At 46.5% G+C, this 11,523-nt stretch overlaps 1 protein-coding gene across 1 annotated transcript; it reads left to right on the top strand.

Moving 5' to 3' along the window:
* Positions 1-2,291: 2,291 nt before the first annotated feature.
* Positions 2,292-10,919, top strand: LOC117042151 (lymphocyte antigen 6 complex locus protein G6c-like). Its single transcript, XM_033141643.1, has 3 exons — positions 2,292-2,549; positions 6,934-7,050; positions 9,618-10,919. The coding sequence occupies exons 1-3, from the start codon at positions 2,498-2,500 to the stop codon at positions 9,821-9,823; spliced, it is 375 nt and encodes a 124-aa protein (XP_032997534.1). The 5' UTR covers positions 2,292-2,497; the 3' UTR covers positions 9,824-10,919.
* Positions 10,920-11,523: the final 604 nt, after the last annotated feature.

Here is an 11,523-nt window from a genome sequence, read left to right as displayed (position 1 = left end):
ATTTTGGATTTGATATCCCGCTTTATCACTACCCGAAGGAGTCTCAAAGCGGCTAACATTCTCCTTTCCCTTCTTCCCCCACAACAAACACTCTGTGAGGTGAGTGGGGCTGAGAGACTTCAGAGAAGTGTGACTTGCCCAAGGTCACCCAGCAGCTGCATGTGGAGGAGTGGAGACGCGAACCCGATTCACCAGATTACGAGTCTACCATTCTTAACCACTTCACCACACTGGCTCTCGCCTCCCCTCTCTCCTGAACCTTCCCGAGAAGAGGACGACAGTATAGATTTACAATGGTGGTTTGCAGAGGGTCAAAGCTGAGAGACAGAAGAGGGGCAAAGGTGGGAAATAATGGAAGAAGCAGAGCATGAACAGCTGCCTTACACAATACCATCAGAGAGCATTCCAGTCCTCCCTTCACCCAGAACACCGCAAGCAATGAAAGTAGGAGAGCAGAGAGCCCAGAGGCAATTGTCCCTAAGCAGTGCCGGATTTACGTATAAACTAAACAAGTTACAGCTTAGGGCCCCACTCGCTTGGGGGCCCCCAAAAAAATTTAAAGGGAAAAAAACTGGATGTATATTTCCAAAATATAAGATTAAAAAAAATAAAACCTACACACAGCAACAGTGTTTTGTGTTGTGTAGGATCCTATGATGTAAGTCATGGGCCCTGCCTGCTAGCCTGCTCCCTAAAATATCACTGGTTTGCTCATTTCTATATATATAGCGTCCCTACATTCTGCATGGACTGGTTACAGTGGTACCTCTGGTTATGAACTTAATTCGTTCCAGAGGTCTGTTCTTAACCCAAAACCATTCTTAACCTGAAGCACCACTTTAGCTAATGGGGCCTCCCGCTGTCACCATGCCACCGGCACATGGTTTCTGTTCTCATCCTGGGGCAAAGTTCTTAACCTGAGGTACTACTTCTGGGTTAGCAGAGTCTGTAACCTGAAGTGTTTGTAACCCGAGGTGTTTGTAACCTGAGGTACCACTGTATTTTGTTGTGTGCAAATGGCTTTAGATACCTATTAGGTCCATAAATTACCATATACTGTAGCATATATTCAACACAAAAAAGTGACAATTTGTTGCTGGCAAAGGACAGCTGGACATATAAAGGGCCCCATTACCTTCAGTAGCTTAGGGCCTCATCAAACCTAAATCCGGCCCTGTCCCTAAGCAGACAACGTAAGGGAGGTGGGACTGTTGACGACTGAGAAGGGGAGGGGGGAGATTACCCGGAGCAACGCCATTATCCAAGAGACAGCATTTTTATGTTTCTCTCTGTGAATATTGAATAAAAGACCTTGGTAAGAGCTTCTTGTCTTTCCATTACTGGCAGCCTGCCATGAGGGAGGGGGATCAGATTCCCTAAAGCCTGACATTGTCTAAGCCAGAGCATGACATGGTTGAACAAACAGGTTGCGATGGTGGTGGTGGGGTCAGGATACAAGAGGGGGGCTTTGTATCCATGGCAGATGGTCACCTACGCAGATCTTTGATACCTGCCCTGTCTGGTGTGCAAACACAAGGTGGAAAACCACAGTGCGTCCTTGCTTTCTAGTCTGTCCATAGCTGCTGGCCACGGTGACTATGTTCCACCTCCACAGTTGGAGGTCGTAAGTCCCTGAATGCCACTTTCTGGGAATCCTAACTGGGGAGGATGCTATTGCGATCAGGCCCTACTTGTGGGCTCCGCATAGGCATCTGGCGGACCACCATGAGAAGAAGAAGAAGAGTTTGGATTTGATATCCCGCTTTTTCACTACCCGAAGGAGTCTCAAAGCGGCTAACATTCTCCTTTCCCTTCCTCCCCCACAACAAACACTCTGTGAGGTGAGTGGGGCTGAGAGACTTCAGAGAAGTGTGACTAGCCCAAGGTCACCCAGCAGCTGCATGTGGAGGAGTGGAGACACGAACCCGGTTCCCCAGATTACGAGTCTACCGCTCTTAACCACTTCACCACACTGGCTCTCCAGATTGTTAGACTAGATGGGACTTTGGTCTGCTCCGTCAGGTCTTGTCTTATAGTCAATTCCTGCACCAGCCCAGATACTAGGCTCCTTTCCAGTCCTTTCCTATGAACAAACCATGGCTCAGAGAATAGCAGGGATTGCAAAATGCGGTGTAAGGCTTTGCTGTGGGAGTGGACTCGTCATTTGTGTCTCCCAATCATGGAAAATTGCCGTCAGTTGCTCCTGCATTTCCCCCCCCCCCCATGTAACCACCCACCTTCTGCTTCTTCTCCCAAAGGTGTGTCTCTCCTCCCCTTCCACTTCCATTGGATGCTCCCCGAAACCTCGACGAGAATAAAGGCTTCATTCTAGAACGCCTCTCTTCTCTGAAGCCCTACTTGAAAGAGACCTTGTTGCAGAAGAGCTGAGCTGGGCGCTTTTCTCCTCTTAGCCTCCTCGCCGTTTCCATAGGCACATTCCTCACCGCCTCTCCATCATCTCCTCCTCTCTCTTTCCCTCTTTGTGACATTTATCAAGATGAACAAGTACCTTCTCCTGGGCTTTTCAGTTCTGATCTTCTGCACAGTTGGTAAGTGCCAGCTTTCATAAGGAAGGAGAGCAGTGTGTGTGTGTGTGTGTGTGTGTGTGTGTGTGTGTGTGTGTGTGTATTTTTCCTGGAAACACTTGTGCGAATAATAATGAACAGAAAGGGATTGTATAAAAAAGATGGAGAGGGATATATATATATGACTAGTCAATTAAGTTTTAAGAAAAGAGGGAGAATGGGTGGCATTCTATCTCCCTCATTTCTTCTACACTCCAGGAGTTCACCTGGAGAGAATAATCTGTTTGTAGCTGACTCAGGTTTGCCATTCTGGTCCATGTGGTGTCAGTGGTTCAGTAGCACAAGCTCTGACAGTTATAGTGTGCACAGGGGTTAGGGAAAGGAGAGAAGGTCATCTCAGAGAGCATTTAAATGCAAAACTACTTAATTTGCACCTTCCAAAACAACTCACTTGTGCGAATTTTGCAATGCAGTTCTCCAAGCAAGTAATGCATACAGCAATGTGTGCATTAGGGTAATGTGTGCACAACATGCGTCTATTTGTGCAAATAACACATAGAAACTGCAGGAATGTTTTTGTGAGGACACTTTAAAAGTGGAAATGTGTTTAGCTGAATCTAATTGAAAATGTGTTTAGCTGAATCTAATTGAAAAGATGAAATGCTGACAGAAACTGAAATCAACCGATTCACCTTTTACTAGTGGGAGTACATTGGGGTGGATCCAGCTAAATCATACTCAGAGGAGACACTCAATTAGATATAAGTTAGTTATGTCCATTAATTTCAATGTCTGGGTAAGAATTAACACAGGCTGCCTCTCTCTCTCTCGCTCTCTCTCTCTAATCTAAAAGATTGCGAATGGAAAGGCGAGCCAGGCATTAACTTGTGTTCATGTTAAGTTTGAAATTTTGAATAAGGATACTTTTTCGCCCCCTTGTGAGTGTTGCTGGAGGTTTATAGTTTTTTGTTTACGGCAGTTCTGGTGGAGGCTCTCTTGAGTCAAGTAAGCCAGCAAGCAAGCAAACAAAAACAGTTTCTACTTCTCCTTGGACTGCATATGTCTGCTTAGCAAGGCATGATTAACTTTTGATTAGGCAATCACCTTAACGATTATTTTGCATTGTTTTGAATAGTGTTTCATTACTTATTGTGTATAAATATATATCTATATGCATGACACACACACACACACACAGAGTGCAAGAGAGAGCTGTAGAAGGCCATGATGTTTTATGAGAAGTGACATATAGTTACTTTTTAATAAATCGAGCAATGTTCCAGAGACAACCTCCCCCTTCATATTTCCCTTCCCTGATTTTAACACCTTCACGAAATGTCTCATGGACCCACTGCTTTTCAAAGGACTGCCTGGGCTTCTTGGGAGAGGAGCAGGACTCGTACAGGTGTGCCTGTTTCAAGGTGTGGCTTCCCCTCAACATAGCTTGGCACCACTAACAATCTCGCAAATCTCTCGGCGAGAAAACGTTGCCTAGCTTGCTCCGAGCTGCTTACATCTCCACACGTTCCATCACTCTTCGCCCCTTCCTGCCATCTTTCCATCTATTTCTCAGCTCACCACACCCAGCCCCAAATGGAGGAGCTGGGATTTTCACAGCGCTCGCATTTCAGCTCCAGGTACAACAGTTATCGCCCTTCATCCCAGCATTAACCCACCCACCTGCCATATCCCATAATGGGAAATAAATGCATTAACCACAATATCCAGTGCTGCCTGCTGGAGAAATCTGTTTGGGTGTGGGATCTTCATTGCTTTGGAGCTTTGAAGAACTCAGAAAACAACCCATTTAACCACAGGTGTATCATTCATTTAGGAAAGAGGAGTGTTGGTAATTGTGCTAGGGAGGGGTGAATGACTCAGCCGCTGAAACAGAGCCTTATAAAAATCTCTCTCACGAGTGCCTTGCCCTCTGTAAAAGGAGGAAGCCCAGTCTGAAGGAGAAAAGAAGATGAGGAGCATGAAAGCCAATCAAAATTCCTGGCACCTCGAAACTATGGTCGAAGCCACACCTCAAAACTGCCCACCGCTGACCTATGGTCCTCAAAAAAATTTCCCAGAAGTACTGAAAAAGTTTCCCCACCGTAGCTTGCATAAAACATAGGCCTCATCCAGACCGTACGTTAAAGACACTCAACTTTCCCCACGTGTTCCTGGAAACTGTGGTTTGCTAAGGATGCTGGGGATTGTAGTTCTGTGAGGTGACAACTGTGGTTTACAGGATCCTTTGGAGGAAGCCACTTTATAAGTGCTATCAGTGTATTACTTGGGTGTGATCAAGAACTATAGAGCTGGGTATTTTAGAATGGAAGAAGATGCTAGTTGTAATAACACTTCACCATGGAATAATCTGCCTAAAACAGTCCATTTAGCCCCTTCCACCCCTGCACAGAAATGATGCAGTCCCTATTGGACAATGCCTATGATAACATGCATCCTCTTCTTCGTTTTTAATGCATTGACCTGTAATTTTAAAAGGTTATCTTAACCATTTGACAAAAGGTCTACATATTGTGGAATAAAGGGCAGGAGAGGAGTATGTTTAGACACAGTTCCGCACAGTAGACTTTATTTTTGAAAACCCAAGATTACCTCTCCTTTTCAGTAATCAAAATATTGCAGTTCAGTGAGTGAAACAACACATATCAGGAACTGGCCACGGATCTGGTCTGCTCAGTGACATTTTATGTATTTACACGGGTGGTCAATGTGGGCCTCTTCAGCTGTTGTCAGACCTAAAATTCATATCGGCTTCAGCATGGCCAGTGGCCACGGATTATGGGAGTTCTAGCCCAACAATGGCTAGAGGGAACCCCCCTTTCTGGAACACAATACCTACAAGGAATTGACCCAGGGTGGATTACTATAGGCGTGCTGCTGATTGATAGATGAGGACTTTTTGTGGATCAGGCCTATCTGCCTCTTGGTTCCCTATTTCATGTTTCACTGCGTGGTGTGAATGTTTGACAAGCGTCTGGAACATGTTACTGCGATGGGAAGCATCCACTCTCCAAGCTGGGCGGTGAAACGAAGCCTTCTGCTTTAGGAACAGAAGAACTGGATAAGGCCCAAAGCCCATCTGATCTAGCATCCTGCTCTCACGATCTCCAACCAGATGCCCACAGAAAGTCTTGCAAGCAGAACCCGAGCGCAACAGCACACACCTCACTCGAGATTCCCAGCGACTGGCATTTTGAAGCATAGTGCCTTTCACAGTGAAGGGGGCGGTTGCTGCTTCTTTTAATTAATCTTCTGTTGGGAAAGGGAGCACAATGTTTCCGCAGGACCTGCTTCAAAGCTGGCGAGAGTCGCTTGAACAAATCAGCAAAATGCGTCTCACGAGAGTGTTCTTGTCCCAGTGCCAGCTTGCTGTTATTTCTGCCATGAGTGTTAATCCCAGCAATGATTCATGTGCTGCTATCCTAGGGCATTCTCAGTGGTGTTTATTAAACTCTCTCACAAATGTGTGACTATTCTTTTGGTATGGCCCGGCCTACCTCTTTCTTTTTAAACTTTATTATTCTTCTTGTTTGGGGAGGGGGCGGTCTCAGCATTTAACTTTTTATCTATGTTGGGCTCTTAGCATTTTGCCTTTGACTTGTCTTAGGTTAACAGAAAATAATAGAAATATTTAGAAAATCAACTTTCTGTTTAGTTTTCTTAAAAAATATTTTCATTCCTTTTTTAAATTTCAGGTAACTTTTATTTTAATCAAAAGATACACACACAAATACTAAAACAGACTGCAGAACACTTGTAAATGAATTTGTTTGTTTACGAGATTTATAATCCACCTTTCCTCCAAGTTGTTCAAAGCATTACTCCTCACCCTCCTCACCAATGTTTATAGAGATCGTAGAATTGTAGAGTTGGAAGGGACCTTGAAGACCATCTAGTCCAACCCCCTGCAATGCAGGAATATGTAGCTGTCCTTTTCTGCTAGGAGGGCGAACAAGGTTCAAAGTCCCACTCAAAGATTCAGGAATGAATTGCTGGGGTGGGTGGGAAAAAGTATGAGGGTTATCCAGCTAAATCATATTCAAGAGCAGACCCACCCAAAATGAATGAATGCGAATTACTTAGGTGCATGGATTTTAATGGATCTGCCCTGGATATGAATGATGTTAAAATATCACCCAGTGCATTTTAAGAGTGTTCATTGTGGCTGCTTGTTTTATACACACACACACACACACACACACACACACACACACACACACACACATATATACATACACATACATACACACACACACACACACCTCACTATAATCAACACAGAGCAAAACAGGATTTGTAGCAAAGATTTATTAGCTTCCTGAGGGTGTATGTCCCGTCCCCCCCGGTAAAAACAAAACCGCGGCATGTCTATCTCTTCTTCCTTTTCCAGCACAAGGTCTGGTGTGCAAAGTTTGCAAATTCAAAGTCGGCGACCTCTGCTTCAAATCCGAAGATCCCTGCAAAGCCAAAGATGACCAGTACTGCGAAACAACACATGTGTATACAGGTGAGACTGGGAAAGAGAGATTCCTCTGGTGTTTGAACATTCAATACATAGAACTGTAGTTAGAAGGGATCCCCAAAAGGTCATCTAATCCAAACCCCCACAACGCAGCCATCCCAGCTAATCCCATCCTCCAATCCTCTTTCCACAACCTGGAACGGTCCAGGCCAGCCTTATGCTGGCTGAGGCTTATGGGAGTTGTAGTCCAAAACATCTGGTCAAGGCAGTGGTGGGATATATCAGTTGTGTAGTGGTGAGTAATGATCCCCCCCCCCCAAAGGAAAGGATGCAGCACCCAGGTCGCTCCAAGCACCTCTGTTACGCAGGATGGGATTTCATAAAATCATAGCCTTGTAGAATTGGAAGGGACCATGAGGGTCATCTAGTCCAACCCCCCCTGCTATGCAGGTGCGACGAAACCCCAACTCTCAATTACTAAAAATCGTGCCCCAAAAGGGTACAGGGGTGAACCCCCCCCCAGCTCGGTTCGCTTCAAACAAACCCCTCTTACTTCAAGGACTTATTAGTAATGAGAGTCTTTTTCCAGCTTTCGTGGCCTGGTATCCTCAATACTCTGGGTTACCTAAATGAACAACCTCTTGCCTACAGTAAAGGGCCTCCCTCAGCTCAGATCCCCCACTGTATCGATTTGCCTCAACACTCTGGCAACTTCGTGGCACTCTAGGTTTTCCCCATCTAACGCTTTTCTGTGTGACTCTAGGACACAAACTATCACCTCCCTTTCCTCAGGTAAGTTTTGCCCCTTCTTGAGTCCACACCTCTGTGAGATTTGATACCCTGCTGGACCAATAATGACTCCTCCTCCTTGGCACCAAAAAAGAACTGAACTTGAGAACACAGTTGTTTTAAAGATTCATGCATTCACAGTTCTTAGTTGCAGTAATACAGAAACATCTTTCAATCTATAGTTTCATGTTAAACTAATCCTAACCTAAACCACCACTATCCTGGCCCCATACCCTTCTTCTTCCCTGTCTCCACACACACCCTCCCTCTTCTCTTCTCAAAATGGCTGTTCCCTCCTTTTAAACCCGCCCCCAAAGGATGAGCTGTCAGTTGAGTTGAAGGTGGATTAACTCCTTCTGAGCTGGGAGGTAATAACTCCTCCGCCCTGGGGCCAATCCGTCACAGAAGGAATCTTTTGCCCAACATGGGGATCGAACCCACGACCCTGAGATTAAGAGTCTTATGCTGTACAAACTAAGCCATTTCTGGGGGTTTTAAAATAAAAAATAAAATAAAATAAAAAATAAACCCAAATCATTTGAATGTCAGCAGAGAAGTGCTGGACCAAACCAAAGGCCCATCGACCCAACCATTTGGTTCTCACAATAGCCAACCATGTGGCACTCTTGACCCCCCACAAGTAGGAGAAGATTGCAGTAGCACGCTCCTGCTTGTGATAATTCGGAAGCACGTTGCCTTCCAACAGAGCATTCTTCCTTCTGCAGAGGCCTTCTGCATTCAAACCGCTCCCTCCAAATGGAGCATTTCCCCCTCTTCAGAAAAAGTGCTGTGGATTCAAACAGTTCCCTCTGAATAGACTTCAAAGCAGCTCCCTGCAACTACCAATCAGCCTGTCAAAGTTCAGAGGAGGCTGGGAGTAGCTGGTCAGCAGTTACGGCAAATCTGTTTGAAGGTGCCCTTCCAGTAGCGATAAGCTGTTTGGTGCTGAAAGTGCCTCTTCAAAGGAGATTCCCTTCATTCACATCTGTTTAGGGAAGTTTTTAAATGTTTTGTCACTTTATTGTTATTATTACCCCTGTATATACTCGAGTATAAGCTGACCCGAATATAAGCTGAGGCACCTAATTTTACCACCAAAAACTGGGAAAACCTATTGACTTGAGTATAAGCCGAGGGTGGGAAATGCCAACAGCGGCAAAGGCGGAGGAGGAGGAAGGAGCAGCCCGAAATGAGATTAGACAAATTAATATACAACGTTTTTGAGCCATTGCGGCCCCACAAAGCAGTGGATGCATGGGTTTTTTTTTTGGTGCAGGCTGTAGCCATGGACATGACGCAGTGGAGGATAGGGGCGCCTGGCGTGCTCTGGTCCATGGGGTCACGAAGAGTCGGACATGACTGAACGACTGAACAACAACAACAATGCAAAAATCTTGAGGATCCATGTGGATCCGTGCTTTGTAACCACGTTTTTGCACCATTGCGGCCCCACGAAACAGTGGATGCATGGTTTTTTTGGGTGCAGGCTGTAGCCATGGACGTGCCATGTGATCTGAGGGTGAATTTGGGGTGACCCGATGCAAAAATCCTGAGGATCCATCTGCTTTTACCTCCCCTCTCCCAGGCAGCCTCCTTTGTTGCTAGCGTCTCTTATCTGGCTTGCCGATCTCTTGCAATCAGCTGCTAAACAGGTAGCAGCCTCTCTCTCTCGCTCTCTCTCTCTTGCAGCAAAAAAATGTGCTGAAAAACTCGGCTTATACTCGAGTATATACTATTAATATTCTGCCAGAAGCAGTCCAGAGTGGCTGGGGATCATCATTGTCATCATCATCACATACCTCCTCCTCCTCCTCTCCCAACAGGTAGCTTAAAGCTCTTCACCAAACACGGCTGCAGCAAGTACTCAGAGCTCTGCAACAAGACCGAGCAGAGGGACAACGTCTTTGACATGAGCTACAACCGCACCTGCTGCAACTACGACTTGTGCAACGGGGCAGCCGCCACCAATCCCAGTCTCCCGTTCTTCGCTGGCCTCAGCTTGGCCTTGGGGTGGTGGCTGACCCACTAACATTGAGGACTAGCAGTGATGTTCTTTCCACTAACAGAACCTTGACCCTCTGCATCACCTCGACCTCCTTTGAGCCTGCGGTGTGTGCCCATGTGCCAAAATTTCCCTCGGATTTCAAATCTCCCCACCTCATCCGCTGCCTCCCCTGTAGGCTTGGTCAACTTGTGGACCCTCCGAGCCCAATGCAACCTGCCTGCCATCAGCAACGGTCCACCAGAGGCTCAGTCTCCTCTTCCCTCTACTCTGCCTGGGAAGCTTTGACAAGCACCTCCCAGGCCACCGTGCATAGTTGGTGGGTTGTGTTTGGCTTGTTGGGTCACAGGAATGTTAGGCCTTGCCTACTCTGTGTATCAGGGGTGGGGGAACTTTTTTTTCCAGACCGGGCACCATATTCCCTTCTGAGGGGCCACATGGCAGTGCTGGGTGGGGCCAGAGGCAATAGTGGGAGGAGCAACGGGTGCAATTCCCCACCCCCTTTTGTACAGTAGGATCATTTATGGTCACACTCGCACACCCTTCCACACCCCCCACTGACTGGAATGTGCCCTCACACTCTTGCTTGCCCAAAGGGAAGATAGAGAGAGGTGGTGGAGTGTGTGTGTGTCCTGGGGAGAGGGGGGCGTGACCTAGGGAGAGGGGCGTGGCCTAGGGAGATCTTGGAGGGCCCATCTGAGAAACCTGAAGGGACACATTTGACCCCATGTGTTCAACATCCCTGTCCCTGATGTGTATCAAGGCTTATTTTGTAATTTCCCCACCCATCATCCACCTCCCAAGCAGCTTTTGAAAACCCAAAACCACGTGATTTAGGCTGTGCCTGTGAACTCTTCTCTGCTGATGATGAAAGTAAAGCCAAACAGAAAGGCCTGCATGCCTCGCTCCGTGTGTTTATTAAGCCTACGTATGTGGAACGCAGACCGAAGGACGTGGCTTCCTTATTCACCCCTGCCTCCCCTCTCCTCCACACCCTATTTTGTTTCCCCTTCGTCAGATTTTTAAAATTGTGAGCTCCTTAGGAGCAGGGCGGGTTTTCTGCTCTGGAAAGCACATTGTAGACTGGTGGTGCCAGGTAAATAAAAAAAGAGCGATAATTCAACTCGCGTTCGTAACATATGGCCTACATGCCAAAGAAGACAGGGACAGCGGCCTCTTAACAGGCATTGCTCAGGAATTCTAAGAAAGCCCCCAAATCAGTGCAGTTTTGAAATTGATGGTTAAAACAAGGAACCTGCTCCTTGGTCTCAGGAACCACGATGCAAAATTTCTGAACAGCCCAGTCCACCGTCTTGACTCAAAATAGCGTCTGACTGTGTCCAAAACGTAGACCTTCTCCTTCATCTCTGGAGTCACGCTGCAAAATTTGGTTAAGCTTTCTCAAGAGCAGAGGCGTACCTAGCCTCCGCCATTTTGATTCAAAATGGCGGCCGGCATCCAAACAGCTACTGCAAACACCACCCCTCACCTCAGGAACCCTCACGCCAAGTTTGGTAACAATATCTCTTGAGGTGGCTGAACCTATAGGCAGCAGACGGACAGATTGGCAAACTGCTTTCCAAAATATATAATAGTGGAAAATATATGTGATGGTATGTATGTGTGGGAAGGAGAATGGTATTGTATAGACCAGAGGTAGCAATGTGTGAGTTAATACAATGTATTGGGTACGTAAGAGCGAAGAATCCCGTTTCCCCCCCCAGGGG

The sequence above is a fragment of the Lacerta agilis genome, chromosome 2 (genome assembly GCF_009819535.1).
Source record: "Lacerta agilis isolate rLacAgi1 chromosome 2, rLacAgi1.pri, whole genome shotgun sequence".
Taxonomy (NCBI): domain Eukaryota; kingdom Metazoa; phylum Chordata; class Lepidosauria; order Squamata; family Lacertidae; genus Lacerta; species Lacerta agilis.
This window is presented reverse-complemented; position numbering and strand designations above follow the sequence as displayed.

Coding starts and splice junctions, on each gene's coding strand:
- LOC117042151 (XM_033141643.1), top strand. CDS start 2,498: ATGAACAAGTACCTTCTCCTGGGCTTTTCAGTTCTGATCTTCTGCACA. Junction 2,550..6,933: donor TCTGATCTTCTGCACAGTTG/GTAAGTGCCAGC, acceptor TTCCTTTTCCAG/CACAAGGTCTGGTGTGCAAA. Junction 7,051..9,617: donor AACAACACATGTGTATACAG/GTGAGACTGGGA, acceptor CTCTCCCAACAG/GTAGCTTAAAGCTCTTCACC.